The sequence below is a fragment of the Loxodonta africana genome, chromosome 16, assembly GCF_030014295.1.
Source record: "Loxodonta africana isolate mLoxAfr1 chromosome 16, mLoxAfr1.hap2, whole genome shotgun sequence".
Lineage (NCBI taxonomy): Eukaryota > Metazoa > Chordata > Mammalia > Proboscidea > Elephantidae > Loxodonta > Loxodonta africana.
The window spans coordinates 68318230-68337210 of record NC_087357.1 but is presented as its reverse complement, the minus strand read 5'-3'; the positions used below and the strand labels follow the sequence as shown (position 1 = coordinate 68337210).

General features: G+C 49.0%; 1 protein-coding gene across 4 annotated transcripts in view; it reads left to right on the top strand.

Annotated features, from left to right (window-relative positions):
• The first annotated feature begins 481 nt into the window (after positions 1–481).
• The window catches only part of LRRC20 (leucine rich repeat containing 20), a 111275-nt gene continuing 92775 nt past the window's right edge, over positions 482–18981 (top strand). For 2 of the 4 annotated variants that reach the window (XM_064269661.1, XM_064269660.1), the window contains exons 1-2: positions 482–576; positions 6679–6823. In XM_064269661.1, the coding sequence (XP_064125731.1) occupies positions 6742–6823 (82 nt within the window). In that variant the 5' untranslated portion in view covers positions 482–576; positions 6679–6741. Of the gene's footprint in view, positions 577–1218; positions 1631–6678; positions 6824–18981 lie in introns of those variants that run through there. The other 2 variants (XM_064269659.1, XM_064269662.1) reach the window with 2 other exon arrangements.

Genomic DNA, 18981 nt, shown 5'->3' with positions numbered 1-18981 from the left:
CTGAGAACATTAGGCTTCAGTGAGGTGAAGTACCTTAGTGGAGCCAGAATTATTTTCTCTAAAAACATGAATGGACTCCTGAAGGCATCCACGTGAGTTTCCTATCCCTCATCTTCAAGTTTTTCAAAGTACTCCTGATCCGGCTAATTCAACTCCATTTCCTCAAGGAAAACAAACCTGGAGCCTCAGTCCTACGGGTCCTAGAATCTGCTGCTTGTTCCGGGCTGCACTCCCCGGCTTCCCCAAGGGCTTTCTCTCCAGAAGCCGCACACAAAGCGGACCGCGCTTCCGCACGAGAGCGCGCCGACCGCCTTTCCGCGCGCGCCGCTGCAGGGCGAGGGGGTGAGGACTTGCCCGCGCTGATTGGTTGCGCGCGGCCAGGGGCCTCCACTTGCTCCCGCCCCGGCGCCTATCCTAGCGCGGCGATTGGTCAAGCTGTCGTGCGCGCGGCGCGCAGAGACCGCATCCCCGCGCGCCCCTCCCCGCCGGCAGGAGCTCCCGAGTGTTGCATGGGGCGCCGGCGGCTGCCGAGGAGGGGTGACTGCGCCGTGCAGGGCGCTAGGAGGCATTGTCGCCGTAAGTGGAGCAGAAAGCGGCCGGAACTGGGCCACACGCTTCGTGCCCCGCAAAGGAAACGTAGTCTGAGGCTAAGCGTCTGAGGGCTGGGGGAAGAGGGAGAGCAGTGTCCCTGTTTTTTGCAACGCACCTTCCCCCTCCCCCAGGTCGTCCCTTGGAAAAACAGCGGTGCATCAGCTGCGGCTTCTGCAGTGCCCGGGGCCGGGCAGCGCACGGGCTCTCGCCTGACTGTGGCTGGACCCTAGATGGCTCAGGGGAGTGGGTGCAGCGGTACCAGGGAAGAGGAAGCCGGGGAAGCGCTCCCGGTCGGGCCTCCATTCCCTGCGGAGGCGCCCTTGCTGGGAGAGGCTGCTGTGTGTTTCGTTCTCAAAGCAGCATTTTCGGGGTTTGCTTCCGCTCTGGGGAGCTGCAGAAGCCTGCCTGTGAGCCTGCCTCTCGGCCTCCGACGCCTTTTCCTGCGCCCCTGGCAGCGCGGGGGTGCCAGGCCCTCTGGGCTCACCGCCTTCTGTCCCCTGCCTGCTTTCTGATCCCCGGTCCCCGCCTGCTAGGCGAGCGGAGGGCCGACGACGAGGAGCCATTGGCTGCGGGCTCCAGGGGGTGGGGTAGGCGGGTGAGGCGGCACCCTAGAGCGTGGGGCATTGGGACCCCGGCCTGGCCACCGCACAGAGCCCTGGGGATCATGCGCAGTGCTCCCCGGAACCCCATGGCGCAGAAGCAAGGTGCCAGTCAGCCCCGCTCACAACCTCAGGGGGCTTTTTTCCTTGAGGCGGGAAAGTGGGTCAACTCTCCTCTGGCCTCGAGTGGGCTTTTGGGGCTACGTGGGTCGGATCCGTTCCTCCACCCCTCACCTCCTCACAACTCCCCCGCTTGGGGTGGTTCGGAGGACCAGCTAGAGGCAGCGGTAGGGGGAGCTTGCACACATGGCTCCGAAAGCTAGGGTTGCCGGTCTGCGTGGCTGCCAGGCTCTAAAGTTCCCGAATGACCACACCAGTAACTAAATATAGGAGCAGCTGGTGCGGACGGGGTGTCGCAGCAGCTCCTTTGCACAGACAAGGTAGAGTTCTTGCTGGTAAGGGTCAGATGGTGGCGGGGGGCGGTCATCAGGCTTTTAGCAAAAATCATTCCTCCTCCCAGGCTTGTATCCAGGTGAAATCAGGTTATGGGGATGGGAGGGCAGCATTGCCAGCTCCTATAAAACAGGGCGGTTTTTTTTTTCTGGCATTCAGTTTACTATATCCTAACTTCCTGTCTGAACCTAATTCACCTATGGGTAATGCCTTAGTGTGGGAGGCACTTAATGGTTTGCAAAGTTCTTTCTCAAAAGTTACGTGTCATTTACTTCTCACAACAACCCAAAGAGGAAGGTGGTCTTTCCATTTTACAAATGGAGCTGCTCCCAGCATTGTAATTTATCAAAAACACCGGTTGGATTAGGCTGCTTTTCTCAAAAACTTTCCGTAGCTCCCTGCAGAGAAACAGAGGACAGAGTTGTAAGAGGTCATCCACCTCCATAATCTGGGAACAGGTTGGCTGCTTGTCCACCTCTCTCCTGTATCTCTTTGGGCACCTGCTACTCAGACCCCTTCTGTGTTCCTTCTGCCCCCGCAATGCCGTGCACTTTCATGGCTGAGCGTTAGGTCACATGCTCCTTGCACCTGGCATTGGGCCCTCGTGGCATCCGGCTCACTCTGCCTCTTGTCAGTGAGTCTCTCTTACCCAGCGGTAAGCTCATTCCGGTCAGTACCCTTTACTCCTCCCAGCGTGGTCCCTAGAGAAGATGCCCAGGAGATGTTTGTTGGATTTAAACACTTCGTGGGAGCACTATCTGTACGCTGCTGAGGAACGGGGAGTTGGGGATGTGTGGAGGGGGACGTGTTGCAGGGGAAGCAGTAATGTGAATATGAGCAGAGCTTAGGCCCTGTGTCAAAGGGTCCTCAGGATTTGGAGTGCTTTCCTTGGAATTTTCTAAGTGCTTGGACTGGCTGGAGCCAACAGTACTATCAGGTTGGGGTGCCCCAGTGCTGGGCCAGATCTGAATGGGCTGGCAGTTCCTGTTTCTCCCCTTTGGGACCTCTCAACTCTCTGCTACCACCACATCTGCATATGAGGTTGACCAGATGCCCTGACAGGCCCAGCACTTGGGCCTATAGTATTGTCCCAGGGCCCCACAGCTGGGTTTTGGTTCCAGAAGGGCTGCCTTGTGAACTGATTGCTCCCACTGGTTGATGTGATATTTCTTTCCGGGGATTGCATGAGATTGGGCCAGCAGATGGTATTGACACACTGATTTTGGGTGATTGAAATTGTTTATATAGACCAGGGCCACTCAGACTAAGGGATGGCCCTGTTTAGCAAGCTTTGCATCAATCAGAGGTGGGTCCATAGCTCTGTCTCTTATATGTGACTCAGCCAATTTTCTGTCTTTCTTAGAAACAAAGAGAACAGAAGAACAGCTTCGTTTCTTTTTTCCTTTCCCCTGTTCTCTCTTGGCTCTGTTACATGCTAAATAAATTCTTAACTATTTTTGCCACACAGGCCCGGCCCCAGGGGTGAAAGGAGCAGTCAGTGAAGTTGAACAACCTTGTAGGGGCCCTTTTGGCATCCCAGAAACCGCTCCAGTCTCCTGTCTTCCCAAGTTTGCACTTCCCTCGGTTCTGGGGCCCCTTATCCCACCTTGGAGTCCCTGGGTGGTGCAAAGCTTAATGCATTTGACTGTTAACCAAAAGGTTGGAGATTTGAGTCCACCCAGAGGTGCCTTGAAAGAAAGACCTGGCTATCTGCTCCCAAAAAATCGGCCATTGAAAACTCTAGAGCACAGTTCTACTCTGACGCACGTGGGCTGCAACAAGTTGGAATTGACTGGACAACAACTGGTTTGGGGTCCCCCCCCATCATGGGACTTATACTACATGTGGCCCAGCCTCCCTCCCGTCTCACAGCCCTGCCTGTGCCAAAGGATGACAGGCTTTGTCATCTGACCTGGGAGAGGAACTGTCAGTTGGACTTTATAAAGGTATTCTCCATTGAAGGAAGTAGTTTGAGGTGAAGTGAGGGTGGGTTCCCAGCCAGTTGGTAAAGGCTGCAATTTTGGGCAGGAGAAACCTCTTCGGGGTTCTAGGGCACATCTGTGCTGTACCCAGGGCACCCTCTGGTATGCCAGGGGCCTGCCTCTTAGTGACTTTCTGACACCCAGACTTTACTGATTGCTCCTGTTCCTGGTCCTGTGTCCAATCTGTGACCCACACCGTTTTGAGCAGGGTGAGGTTTTGAATTTGGCCCTTGTGGCGCAGTGGTTAAGCATTCAGTTGCTAAGCAAAAGGTCAGCAGTTTGAATCTACCAGCTGCTCCTTAGAAACCCGATGGAGCAGTTCTACTCTGTCTTATAAGGTTGCTGTGAGTCAGAATCCACTGGATGGCAATGGGTTTGGTTTTGTTTTTTCTCCATGGTCCACCTGGTGGCAGCTAGTAGAATTGCAGGCATGGTGCCTGATTGAAAGTACCCTCATCATCCTAGAAAATGCCATGAGGATTAGCATGGACCCTGAGCAGCATCAAGATTTATCTTCCCTTCCCCCTCTGCTGTGAGGCTGTGTTGTCTCAGTGGTATTCTTCAGAAAGCCGTTCCTCATCAGAATATCACAATTAGCTCACAATTAGAGCTATTTCCTGTATTTCCTTCCTCTTCATTCTTCTGCCCTAATGAGGCTCACAAATGTTTATGATTGTTGGTGATGAATACTGGAGATGGAGAAAGGATGGAGTATGGTACTATAGGAAGAGTCTTAGCCTGGGTCCTTTGTTTCCATCTAGCTGATTCATCTTGCCCCTTGGGTTCTCAGTTTTTCAGTCCACTAACTGAGCAACGTCGCTCTGATTCTGGCTGAGGGAGATGATCTCAAAGGTAACATGGTAAAGTTGTTGGGTCCAGTTTGCCACAGTCCTCACCACTCCTACACTGCCTGTCTTACCCAGGTTGCCCATCTCGCGTCTTTAGGCATTTGAATTTATGATCCTCCTCATTTAGAGAGTGTCTCAGATTTGTTGTGAGAGGCAGTTGACCTGTATTTGGATAAATGGTGGCTATTTATCGTCATCATCGGGGCATACTAATTGAGCATCCGCTTTGTGCTGGGTATGTGGAACCGCTCCCTGCCCCAAGTTGCCCACAGGCCAAAGGAAGAAACATGTATGTACATTTTTTCTAAAAAGCTCATAAACCACCCAAGTGGTTTGTGCTAAGACATTAAGTACTGTTGGAGCTTAGAGGGAGGAGAGAGCAGTGAGGGCTGGGGCAATCGGGGAAGCCTTCCTGAAGGTGGAGAGCTGCTAGAAATTCTACTCATTCCTCACAGATGAGTTGCGTTGAGTTGTTTGTCCAGAGTCACACAGCTGTTGAAGTGATTTAGATGCTGGTGTTGTGTCCACATGTGCACTGTTTTACCTTCTCCATTAGCATTTATTGAGTACCTCAGGGACCTGGGCTCTGGGTTAGACAGGCATGTCCCTTTTTGTTCAGTCCTCATATGAAACCACGAAGATGGGTATGACACCATCTCCTATTCAGTTTAACAAACTGGGGCTCCGAGTGGTTAAGAAACTCCCCCAGGACTTCTCAGTTAGTAAATGGCAGAGCTGGGGATTAGGCCTGTCTCCAAAAAACAGTCTTTTCCCACTGCGTTGTGTGTCTTAAACCATCACCGTCAGCTTCCTTGGTGAAACACACAAACGCTGAACACACCACTAATTCTCCCCTAGCAGGTGGGTGGGCCTGGCCCTGCTTGTCCAGTTGAATACATGGGGCCTTCTTGGTGCTTGTTAGCAGCTCTGAGCACCGCCCTCACCCTTTGACTAGCCAGTGAGACTGTGGGAGCTCTGGGCCATCCATAATGCTGGAGGTGGGGTGGGGGTGGGGAAGGCAAAGAAGGGCACTGACTGGGGAGCTGTCCTTGGTCATTTTCTCTCTGTGGGTGACTTTTGTAAAAAAAATGAACACTGGATATGGAGCTGGGCTCACCTGATGTTGTTAGTTGCCATCGAGTCATTTGTAACTCATGGTGACCCCATGTGTGCAGAGAAGAACCGCGCCATAGGGTTTTCAAGGCTGTGAACTTTCAGAAGCAGATCACCAGGCCTGTCTTTCGAGGTGCTGCTGAGTAGGTTTGAACCATCAACCTTCTGATTACTAGTTGAGCACTTAACCATTTGCTCCACCCAGGGACTCCAGGCTGACCTGGTTTTTGCTACTTATTCACTTTGACCTTGACCAGGACACTTAGCCTCTCTCTATGCCTCAGTTTCCTTCTCTGTTATAAATATGGAGTTGGGGATCTTTCTAGGGTCTCTTAGGGCTCTAATACCTTATAAATCCGTTTGTCCTCAGCCTTCTTTGAGCCTCTTCTCCTCTAGTGATCCGTTTTCCCTTCTTCATTTCCGTAACTCCCTCCCCCTCCAGTCCACCTCTCCTCTCCCTTGGAGTCTTGCAGTTATACTCAGTTGATAATCAGGCCTGGAGGATGACACTGTAACCCCCCTTCCATAGTTACAGGTGAGAAGGGAATTCTTAGAGCCTGACAGACAGTGAGCTCCAACCGGGCAGGGCTACAGTCTGGTCACTTTTGTGTTCCCACTTCCTGATACACAGAAGAGCTGGATAGATGATTGGGGGGAGCTGGAGGAGTTGTCCTAGAGGGCCCTGAACAGGGTGCCTGCTCAGTGGTGTGGGTGGGGGACAAGTGTCTTTCTCTGGCAGTTAGCTGTGCTCTACCTCCTGCTACTGCTCCACCCTTTGAGTGAGTCACAGGCCAGCACACACCTGAGCCCTCACTGGCTACCTGTCCAGGCCAGGCCCCAACTGGTGAGGTCACACATGTCCATCCTTCCAGGAATCCTGTAGGGCCCGATTGTCCCCACCTCTGACAGGCAGACCGCCCGCTCCCAAGGCCACCCTGGATGTGGCCTGGGCTCTGGGCCCCACAGGAGGAGGTGAGCAGCTTGGGCCCCTCCTGGCAGCCTGGATCCCCCAAAAGGAGGACATGTAGGGATGGACACATGGGTGGGTCCTCTCTGGCTGGCGAGAGATTCATGGCCCTGCGTCTTCCCCAGGCACAGGCCCCCTTGTGAGCAGCAGCCCAGCCAGGGAGCTGGCGGCAGGACACCCTCGTCTGCATGCTGAGGAAGATGGGGGAGGCCGCGGCCAGAGTTGCGCGGAAGGTCAATGAGACGGTGGAGAGCAGCTCCGACACCTTGGGTGAGTGAGGCCAGGGCTGTGCCAACTGTGGGCGCCCTGGTAGCGGTTTGTGCAATCAGTTTAGAAATGAAATAGGAAGAGAAAATGAAAAGAATTGTCAGCATGCACCCCTCCGTCATCACAAGGAAAGAGTTTTGTGGAATTTGTGTTGCAATTATGTTTAGTTTAAGGAGCCCTGGTGGCACAAAACGGCTGAGCACTCAGCTGCTAACTGAAAGGTTGGCGGTTTGAACCCACCTAGCTGCTCTGCAGGAGAAAGACCTGGCAGTCTGCTTCCATAAAGCTTAGAGCCAAGAAAACCCTATGGGAGTTACTATGAATCGGTATGACTCAGTGGCACCTAACAGCAACAGTATTTAGCTTGTATATACCGAGTTCCAACGTAAGATATACTTCTTATTATGGGTCATGGTCAAAAAGGTTAGAAAAATGTTGAGTGAGGCAGTTCTGCCTGCCTGGGGCCTGTCTGCTTGCCCTTGGACTGAACTGTTGATGACTCTGTGGGTGGGTGGGTGTACACCCTTGAGCCAGGTGACAATAAGGAGATGGCGCTTGCTGAGTGCCACTGTGCTGCGTCCCTCTTGAACGTTATCTTATTTTATCTTTACCACCTTCCTGGGATGAATGATATCTACCAGGTACGATTAGCCTGGGTCTTCAGATAAGGACGACATGGCAAAGGGGGCTTCTCTGAGATCACTGAGCCAGGAAGCCCCTTTGCACTCCACAGATTGGCTTGAACTGTGGCTTAGGTATTTTTTGCTTTGAATTGTTCGTAGCATTTTAGCTGGTGCAGTGAACCCAAAATGCCAGACATTTCAACAAGGATCTTCCTTAACTGGATTCAGCAGATACTCATTGACTACTGCCATGTATAAGGGCATATAGAGCAGTTACCCCGTGTGTGTGTGTGTGTGTGTGTGTGTGCGCGCGCCACTGGAACGTGTGTGCCTCGACACAACCACAGACATGCTGTGGGGACCCAGAGGAGGGAGCACAGTCCTGCCTTGGGGATGACTGTGCAGATGGAATGGGTGGGATTTGAGTTCAGCCTTTGGCACAGGGAGAGGAATTTGACAGACAGGTAAGTGTGTTGGCGGGGGGGTGGGGGGGAGCGGTTGTCTACCTGCCTGTCTCATGAAGGAGCATTTCTGTGGAGGTCATTGCTTAAGCACAGACCCAGAGACTGGAAAACAGAGTGTTTCTGTGAGTAGTCACTTGTTAGTTTTGTCTGGAATGTGGGCTCCTGAGGTAGGGGGTGGTGGCCCAAGAAGTGGAGGGACACTCACCCTTCATGAAGAGCTTGGTCATCACCTCTCTCAGAATGTTTTCAGTCTCACCCCACCCTTCCTTTGCTGTCTTCCTCCTGGTAGCTCTCATTCAGGGCCTGGCATGGTGCCAGGCACTTTGTAAGCTCTCGGAGGTATTTGCTGGAAGGTGGGAGAGGCATGTCCTCTATCAGCAAACTAACTTGAAAGTTGTTTATTTTGGAGGAAAGTCTCTGGAGAGAGCATTAAGTTTGTGAGCTGGTGGCTGTAGCTCCTCAGTAAAGGAATTCTGGGGTCCTACACCCATCACTTTTGTGGTTGTCCTCACTCTAGCATTCAAGGCTCTCTACCACTAACTTGGGTTACGTGGACCTGACTTTCAGTCCCCACTCTGCTACCTGCTAGCCTGGTACCTTAGCAGGTTTCTTACCCTCTCTGAGCCTTGATTTCTTAATCTATAAAATGGGGATGGTGATTGAGCTGTCTTGTCAGGGAGGTTGGGGGTAATTGTAATGCTGTAATGTGCTTGGCCTCTAGTGAGCTCAGTGAATGGCAGCTATTATTTTTAATTTTTCTCATCCCCAAGGGCTGGGGGTGGAGCCTAAGTCCAACTTCCCTAGCCCCCATACCTCCTCCTGGTGTCAGCCAGCCAGCTCTCGGCTGAGTCTGCTTCACATTGCCTTCAAATGGGGTGGAGGGGCTACTGGTTCAGTGCAAATCAGCAAATCTCTGGAGTGAATCCCCTAAACCAGTTGCCATTGAGTTGATTCCAACTCATAGTGACCCCATGTGTGTCAGAATAGAACTGCGCCTCCATAGGGTTTTCATTGGCTGTAATCTTACGGATGTAGATCGCCAGCCCTTTCTTCCATGGCACTTCTGGGTGGATTTGAACCACCAACCTTTCAGTTAAGTAGCTGAGCACAAACTGTTTGTACCACCCAGGAAATCAGTGAATCCCCTGCCCCTACCTTAAAACAGTTGGGGGAGATGGACATATCTGCACCTCGATCTCACCCAGATGTGTGAAGTGCTGTAGGGGCTGGAGGCAGCGGAGAAGGGAGAGGTGAACTCTGACCATGGGTGAGGTGCTGTGCAGAGCAGATTCCAGGAGGCAACATTGGGGGGACGGCTAGCAGAGGCCACCACAGAGATGTGACTGCAGCATGGGGTGGTGATGAGAGATGGTGTCCAGCTGGTGGAGAGCCTTGAGGGCTGAGCTGAGGAATCTGGACTTCAAAGTCCGTGGCCCAGGCATTGCAAACCCTGATGCTTCTGCAGGCCTGGGAGGTGTTCCTGTGACCTGAAGCATGGACACCCTGCCACGGGGTGGAGGTAGCACATGCTCCCCTGCACTCCCCAGGGGATGTGCCTACCTCGGAACCCACCTTGGTGCCTGGGATTGGGACTCCAGCTGTCTGACACAGAGCCGGGCCTGTCTCCCCACCGTGCCACCCTGGGGTGTAGGCGTGGGTGGTTGGTGATTATGAGGTCATCAGCATGGCATCAGATCAGTCACAGAGCTGGGTAAACCCGTTTGCCATGGGTGGTCTTGGCCAAAGCTGTGACTTTCATGTGGAGGTGACTGGTTCTTTAAAGTTAAGTTAAAACTATAGGGGGGACGTTTTAACCTCTTAGCAAACTCTATATACAGCAAGATATCAATTAGGTCCCTGAGTGGTGCAAGTGGTTTGCGATCATCTGCTAGCCTAAGGGTTGGTTGGTGGTTGGAACCAATTATATTAAATATGTGTGTATACCTGTAGAAAAAGTTGGAAGGAAATAAAACGAGATGCAAATGAGAGTTAGAAGTCAGCTTGTTCTAAGAGAAATGAGCTGCATATCCTCTGTGGTGGCCTCTACCGCCCGTTCCCCCACTGCTGCCTCCTGGAATCTGCTCTCCACAGCACGTCGCCCACGAAGCTGCCGACTCCCTTGGTCAGAATTCACCTCTCCCTGCTCCGCTACCTTCGGCCCCCGCAGCACTTCACACATCTGGGTGAGACTGGCTAAAGAGCAAGCAAAGTCTCCGACCAGGCCACCGTGAGCGCCTGCAATCCTAGTCCTTGGGAAAGTGGAGCCAATCAGTCTCAGTGCGAGAGGCCTGGGCTCTAAATGGTCAGCATGCATTGGGCACCTGCTGTGTGCAGAGTGGGGAGGGGACTCCCAGGCATGTGTGTAGTAGAGTACTGCACCAGAGACCAGCCTCCCCACCCATGAGACAGTCAGAGAGCAGTGACTGACACATGGGATCCATGCTAAGCTGTGTTGTGAAGATCACAGGTTGTTATAATTCAGAGGTGGGAGATGGTGCTGGCTATGGAAGTAGTCCAGGAAGTATTCCTGGAGGAGGTGGGAATTGAACTGGGTCTTGAAACATAGGTGAAGTAACTCAATATGGTTCTCATTTAAATAGCAAACAATCTGAAGCTTTGTTGTTGTTAGGTGCCTTTGAGTCCGTTCCGACTCCTAGCGACCCTATGCACAACAGAACGAAACACTGCCCAGTCCTGCGCCATCCTTACAATTGCTGTTACGCTTGAGCTCATTGTTGCTGCCACTGTGTCAATCCACCTCGTTGAGGGTATTCCTCTTTTCTGCTGACCCTGTACTCTGCCAAGCATGATGTCCTTCTCCAGGGACTGATCCCTCCTGACAACATGTCTAAAGTATGTAAGACGCAGTCACGTCATCCTTGCTTCTAAGAAGCATTCTGGTTGTACTTCTTCTAAGACAGATTTGTTCGTTCTTTTGGCAGTCTTTGCTATATTCAATATTCTTCGCCAACACCACAATTCAAAGGCGTCAGTTCTTCTTCGCTCTTCCTTATTCATTGTCCAGCTTTCACATGCGTATGATGCAATTGAAAATACCATGGCTTGGGTCAGGCGCACCTTAGTCCTCAAGGTGACATCTTTGCTCTTCAACACTTTGAAGAGGTCCTTTGCAGCACATTTACACAATGCAGTACGTCTCTTGATTTCTTGACTGCTGCCTCCATGAATGTTGATTGTGGATCCAAGTAAAATGAAATTCTTGACAACTTCAATCTTTTCTCCGTTTATGATGATGTTGCTCGTTGGTCCAGTTGTGAGGATTTTTTTTTTTCTTTATGTTGAGGTGCAATCCATACTGCAGGCTGTGGTCTTTGATCTTCATTAGTAGGTGCTTCAAGTCCTTTTCACTTTCAGCAAGCAAGGTTGTGTCATCTGCATAATGCAGGTTGTTAAAGAGTCTTCCTTCAATCCTTATGCCCCCTTCTTCTTCATATAGTCCAGCTTCTCGGATTATTTGCCTAGCATACAGATTGAATAGGTATGGTGAAAGGATACAACCCTGACACACACCTTTCCTGACTTTAATCCAATCAGTATCCCCTTGTTCTGTCTGAACAACTGCCTCTTGATCTATGTAAAGATTCCTCATGAGCACAATTAAGTGTTCTGGAATTCCCATTCTTCGCAGTGTTATCCATAGTTTGTTATGATCCACACAGTCGAATGCCTTTACATAGTCAATAAAACACAGGTAAACATCCTTCTGGTATTCTCTGCTTTCAGCCGGGATCCACCTGACATCACCAGTGATATCCCTGGTTCCATGTCCTCTTCTGAAACCGGCCTGAATTTCTGGCAGTTCCCTGTCGATATACTGCTGCAGCCATTTTTGAATGATCTTAGCAAAATTTTGCTTGTGTGTGATATTAATGATATTGTTCTATAATTTCCACATTCAGTTGGATCACCTGTCTTGGGAATAGGCATAAATAATGGATCTCTTCCAGTCAGCTGGCCAGGAAGCTGTCTTCCATATTTCTTGGCATAGACGAGTGAGCACCTCCAGCTCTGCATCAGTTTGTTGAAACATCTGAACTGATATTCCATCAATTCCTGGAGCCTTGTTTTTTGCCAATGCCTCCAGTGCAGCTTGGACTTCTTCCTTCAGTACCATCGGTTCCTGATCATACGCTACCTCTTGCAATGGTTGAACATTGACTAATTCTTTTTGGTGTAATGACCCTGTGTATTCTTTCCATCTGCTTTTGATGCTTCCCGTGTCACCTAATATTTCCCCTGTAGAATCCTTCACTATTGCAACTCAAGGCTTGAATTTTTTCTTCTGTTCTTTCAGCTCGAGAAACGCTGAGCATGTTCTTTTGGTGTTCCGTCTCCAGCTCTTTGCACATGTCATTCTAATACTTTGTCTTCTCGAGCAGCCCTTTGAAATCTTCTGTTCAGTTCTTTTACTCCATCAATTCTTCCTTTGCTTTAGCTGCTTGACATTCGAGAGCAAGTTTCAGAGTCTCCTCTGACGTCCATCTTGGTCTTTTCTTTCCTGTCTTTTCAGTGACCTCTTGCTTTCTTCATATATGACGTCCTTGATGTCATTCCACAACTCGTCTGGACTCCGGTCACTAGTGTTCAATGGGTCAAATCTATTCTTCAGATGGTCTCTAAATTCAGGAGGGATATACTCAAGGTCATATTTTGGCTGTCGTGGGCTTGCTCTGATTTTCTTCAGTTTCAGCTTGAACTTGGATATGAACAATTGATGGTCTGTTCCACAGTCGGCCCCTGGCCTTGTTCTGACTGATGATATTGAGCTTTTCCATCGTCTCTTTCCACAGATGTAGTCAATTTGATTTCTGTGTGTTCCATCTGGCGAGGTTCATGTGTATAAAAAAAAAAAAACCCACTGCAGTCAAGTGGATTCCGACTCATAGCGACCCCATAGAACGGGTAGAACTGCCCCATAGAGTTTCCAAGGAGTGCCTGGCGGATTTGAACTGCTGACCTCTTGGTTAGCAGCCGTAGCACTTAACCACTAAGCCATCTGGGTTTCTGTCCATGTGTATAGTCGCCGTTTATGTTGGTGAAAGAAGGTATTTGCAGTGAAGAAGTCGTTGGTCTTGCAAAAAATCTTATCATTCAATCTCCGGCATTGTTTCTGTCACCAAGGCCATATTTTCCAACTACTGATCCTTCTTCTTTGTTTCCAAACTTGTGCATTCCAATCACCAGTAATTATCAATGCATCTTGATTGCATGTTCCGTCAATTTCAGACTGCAGCAGCTGATAAAAATCTTGTATTTCTTCATCTTTGGCCCTAGTGGTTGGTGCGTAAGTTTGAATAATAGTCGTACTAACTGGTCTTCCTTGTAGGCGTATGGATATTATCCTATCACTGACAACGTACTTCAGGATGGGTCTTGAAATGTTCTTTTTGACAATGAATGCAACACCATTCCTCTTCAAGTTGTCATAGTAGACTATATGATTGTCTGATTCAAAATGGCCAATACCAGTCCATTTCAGCTCACTAATGCCTAGGATAGGTGAAGTAACTCAATATGGTTCTCATTTAAATAGCAAACAATCTGAAGCACCACCAGAAATTTGCCTGAATGGTGTTTCAGCTATACAATGCAGATTTATGTAGTCGTTAACAGTGGTGCATAAAATCCCATTGCATGCCTGAATGAAGACTAGCAGATTCCCGTGTATGATGTGATTTGGAGAAACAAACAAACAAACAAAAAACCAAGGATCCCAAACTATATATACAGTAAGATAACATTTAGGTCCCAGGGTGGGACAAGTGGTTTGCAATCAGCATTTGGGATTTTACATTTTCTAAATGTAAAAAAAAATAAAATAAAATAACATAAATTTTTTTTTTTTTAATGTGGTAAACATGTTATAATTAGAGAAATCTGTAAGAATAGATTTTAGATTCCGCTATAGAAGGCGGAAATAAAGCGCATTTCCTAACAGTCTAGAGTTTCAGGAGCAGCTCATCCTCTAAGCCCCGCCCCTGGGAGTGGTCGGGGCTCCCCTGGCTTCTCTCCTACTGCTGGGTCCCCGCCCTGTCTGTCCCAGTGTGCGCAGGCCCCGTGGCTTGGCTGCTGCGGAGCTACAGGTGTCTGCAGAGTGGGCAGTCCCCTGCAGAGACGGGCTGGGAAGAGCTCAGTTACTGGCTCCCTCTCACCTTACCCAGGGAGTTAGCTTTGCACAGGTGTTGCTCACATGTGTCCAGGTGTTCCTGAGCGTACCGGAGGCGGAGCTGGGCTTTCTCCTGCTGTAACCTGAGCTTTGGATCGTAGCCCTTCTTGCCGCTCCAGGCCTCTTCATACCTGGAGAAGCAGGTACCTCTCCACCTGGCCCTGGTCTGCCCCTCAGCTTTCCTCCCAGCCCCCACCTTCCTCAGGATCATTTCTGGACTCCTCCAACATGCTTCCAAAGAGTCGAGAACACTCTGCACCCGGTATGATACTTAGCCTGCCTGAAGCAGGCTGTCCTCCCTGACCACTTGCTGACTCTCTTTGCAAAGCCTCTTGCCCGTCTGGGCTTCCCTGGGGCCTTGTACCCTGGGGGGGCCTCTGTCTGACCTCAGTTTTCCCTCCTGGCCGCAGAGGCTGCCCTGGACCCCGCTCCTCTCCACAAGGAGAGGCTTCCAGGTCTGCTGTGACTTTAGAAATGGTCATTACTGCAGAGGAGTGGGGTCGAGAAAGGCCTGAGAGAGCAGGGAATGGAGGGCACAGCTGGTTGGGTTGGAGACGTTGGCAAAGATCGGAAGAAGGGAGGACCAACATGGGCCAGGAAGGCAGGGGCCCAGGATTTATCTGGAGCCTGCTGGGGGTCAGGCCGCTGTGCTGGGCATGTCACATTTGATACCTCTTTCAGCTCTGTCTGAAGTCTTGTGTACCTCCTGACCCAAGAGTCTTGTCTGTTCATTTCTAGGAAATTCCAAGCTATTAGCTCTTGGCATATTGCCCTCCCCCATCCCACAAGCCTCCCTTGCCTAGAATTCCTCTTGGGACTTCCCCTTCTGTGCTTCTGTAGCTCTTTTTTTTTTTTAATTGTGCTTTTAGGTGAAGACTTACAGAGCAAATTAGCTTCTACACAAATTGTTCCGTGACATAGATTGCACTTCCTGAAATGTGTCTGTGTTCTTCCCATTAACACCTTCAGCTCCCCATTTCTGTTCCTCCGGTTTTCCTGCCCCTTCCTGCCTTCTCATCTGCTTTGGGCAGATGTCCTTTTAATCTCATATAGATGATTGTTCCAAGGAACACTTTCCTCACAGGTGTTATTGTTTATTTTATAGGTCTGTTTATGATTTGGCTAAAAGGTGGTATCTGGGAATGGCTTTAGTTCCAAGCTAGAAAGGCGTCTCAGGGCTCCAGTCTCAGTGGTTCCTCTGGTCTCCCTCGAACTAGTAAATCTGGTCATTTTTATGAATTTCAATTTTGTTCTATATTTTTTTCCTCTGTAACTCTTTCATATTTTCCTTTTCTTTTTTTCCCTGTGCTACTGAAACCCAAACCCGTTGCCATCAAGCCAATTCCGACTCATAATGACCCTGTAGGACAGAGTAGAACTGCCCCATAGGGTTTCAGAGGCTGTCATCTTTATGGAAGCAGATTGCCACATCTTTCTCCCGTGGAGCAGCTGGTGGGTTCAAACTGTCGACCTTTCAGTTCGCATCTGAGCACTTTACGCATTGTGCCACCAGGGCCCCTGTCTGTGCTACAGTCTGAGAAATTTCCTTAGGTCTGCCTTCCATTTCGCTGTTCGTGTCTTTATTTGGGCTTAAGCCACTGTATAGTTCATCTGTTGGGTTTTTAATTTTTAAGACAGTATTTTTTATTTTTAAAAGTTCTACCGATTTGGAAACCCTGGTGGTGTAGTGGTTAAGTGCTACGGCTGCTAACCAAAGGGTCGGCAGTTCAAATCCGCCAGGCGCTCCTTGGAAACTCTATGGGTCGCTGTGAGTCGGAATCGACTCGATGGCACTGGGTTTGGTTTGGTTTGGTTCTACCAATTTAAAAAAAAATTGATTTAGAAGAGTAATGGGGTGTTCCTTTCTCGTGTTTTCAGCTCTTCTGTTTCCTTAATCATTTGACTAGCTCTGTCAGCTCTACTGCTGCGTCTGTAACAGGCGATCCTTAGGGGCCCAGGTCTGCTGTTCCTGCTGACTCTTCCTCACAGCCAACTGCTCAGGGCGCGTGTTGTAGTTTTGGACCCCGCACTGCTATCTGGTGGAGCCTTACCTGCATCATGCAGGATTGAGGGGTGTGTCCTCCGGGGCGGGGGTTGTTTGCTTCTGTCAGATGCCTGTGTGTGACCAGCCTGGAAGCACGGCTTCTATTGATTTCTCAGTCCCTGGGGGGGTTTCTGGATCTTAAGGGAACTGAATGTTAAAACCCTAAACCCCATTGAAGAAAGGCCTGCCTTTGATTTCAGAATCTCAGGGGAGACCTTTTTTTTTTTAAATCCATTACCTAGGCCAAGAAAAAAAAAAAAAAAAAAACTTTCTGATTATTAAACATTCTTGGGACTTCCCCTTCTGTGCTTTTTTTACTAGTTTACCCTTTCACTTGCTTTCGGGTCTTGGCTTCGGTTTTCCGCTTAATCAGACCCAAGGCAGTCTTTCCAGTCCCCTTTAAAACTGAGCACCTGGTTACCAAGACTGTCCTACTGGCCCAGGGCAGTGACGCATCAACACCTGCCCACCAATCAGTCTTCTAAATTCCTGTTTTTGGCTCCTGGGGTTCACTGTTATTAAGTGCTCAGAAACCCTGGTGGCCCAGTGGTTAAATGCTACAGCCGCTACCCAAGAGGTCGGCAGTTCGAATCCGCCATGCACTCCTTGGAAACTCTATGGGCAGTTCTACTCTGTCCTGTAGGGTCGCTATGAGTTGGAATTGACTCGACGGCAGTGGGTTTGGTTTTTTTTTTTTTTTTTTTTTTACAGGTATTGACTAATTTAACCCTCACAGCAGCCCTGACAGAGGTGACGTTAATATCCCCATTTTGCAGATGAAGAAACTGAGACACACAACATTATTTTTATCTGTTTCTAAGTGTTTTGTAGCAGGATTTAGAGAAGCTTGTTTCCTCTGGGAAACCCTGGTGGCATACATAGTGGTTAAGAGCTACAGCTCTTAAAGGTCGGGAGTTTGAACCCACCAGGCGCTCTTTGGAAACCCTATCGGGAAGCTCTACTCTGCCCTATAGGGTTGCTATGAGTACAAATCGACTTCATGGCAATCGGTTTGGTTTGACTTTGGGGTGTTTCCTCTGCCATGTTGCCAACCACAGCCACCACTTGTCTGTCGGTAGAGGCTTGTGTGTTGCCGTGTTGCTGAATGGGTTTCAGTGGAGTTTCCAGACTAAGGTGGACTAGGAGGAAGGGCCTGGTGGTCCAGTTCCAAAAAATCAGCCCGTGAAAACCCTGTGGATCACAATGGTCTGATCCTGTTGTGCGTGGCCTTGCCGTGATCTGGGGGCCAACTGGCCGGCAGCTGGTAACAATAATGATATCTGCCTGGCCGTTGTTAGGACATCTCAGGTGGTAAGGAGAAGTGGAGGCAGCCCCGTGGAGTGCTTCCATGGGGCGAATGACCTTCCGTCAGCTCCCTCTCTCCTGCAGCGTTTCCTAAAGTGTAAGTCTTATGTCACCTGCGTCAGGATCTGCTGAGTGCTGGTTAAAAATGCATATTCATGGGCCCTACTTCAGAACTTTGAAAGAGGATCTCTGTGCTGGTGGCCTGGGGATCTGCATTTTAATTGGTTTTCCGGATGATTCTTCTATGCCTGGAACTTTTTATTGGTTTGTTTGTTTAATTGAGAGATAATTTACATAAATAAATTAATCTTCTAGGTGTAGAGTTCTGTGATTTTGACAAATGCATACAGTCATGTAACCACTTCCACAACAAGATTCAGAGCACTTCCATCATCTCCAAAAATACCCTTGTGTCCCTTAGTAGCTCAAATCCTCCCCATTCCCAGCACCTGGGATCCACTGATCTAGCCGCCTTTTCTAGAATATCAGTGAAATGGAATCATATGGTCTGTAACCTCTTGAGCCTGACTTTCACATTAGCGTAATGTAATTGCGATTCATCCATGTTTTGTGTAAATCAGTAGTTTGTTCCTTTGTATTGCTGATTTTTAAATAATATTATTGTATTCCATTGTAGTGATGTTCCGCGATTTGTTTACCCATTCACCTGTTAAGGGACATTTGAATTGTTTCTACTTTTTGCATATTATAAATAAAACCTGTAAACATTCACTTGCAGGTTTTTGTGTGAATGTAAGTTTTCATTTCTCTTGGGTAACTACATGGGAATAGAATTGCTGGCTTGTATAGTTAAGTGTGTGTTTAACCTGCAGAATCTGCCAAACTGTTTTCCAGAGTGGTTGAGAGTTCCAGTTCTGCCACATACCTGCCAACACTTGGCATGGTTTTTCATTTTATACATTCTAATCCCGTCTGGGCTTACTGGTATCTCATTATGGTTTTAATTTAATTTAATTTAATATTTCCCTGATGAACTGATATTCTACATCTTTTTATGTATTTATTTGCCACCTATATATCTTCTTTGGTAAAAATGTCTATTCAGATCTTTTGCCCATTTTAAAGATTTTTGTTTTTTTTATTATTATTAAGCTTTGAGGGTTCTTTACATATTCTGGATGCAAGTCCTTTATCAGATAAGTGTTTTGCTCGTATTTTTCCCAGCCTGTGCCTTGTCTTTTCATTCTGTTAAGTGTCTTTTTTTAAATTGTGCTTTAGATGAAGGTTTACAGAACAAATTAGTTTCTCTTTAAACAATTAATACACATATTGTTTTGTGACATTCGTTGCCAACCCCACAATATGTCAACCCTCTGCTCTTCTCGACCTTGGGTTCCCTATTACCAGCTTTCCCGTCCCCTCCTGTCTTTTCGTCCTTGCACCTGGGCTGGCGTGCCCGTTTAGTCTCGCTTTGTTTTATGGGCCTGTCTAATCTTTGGCTGAAGGGTGAGCCTCAGGAGTGACTTCAGTACTGGGTTAAAAGTGTGTCTGGGGACCATACTCTTGGGGTTTCTCCA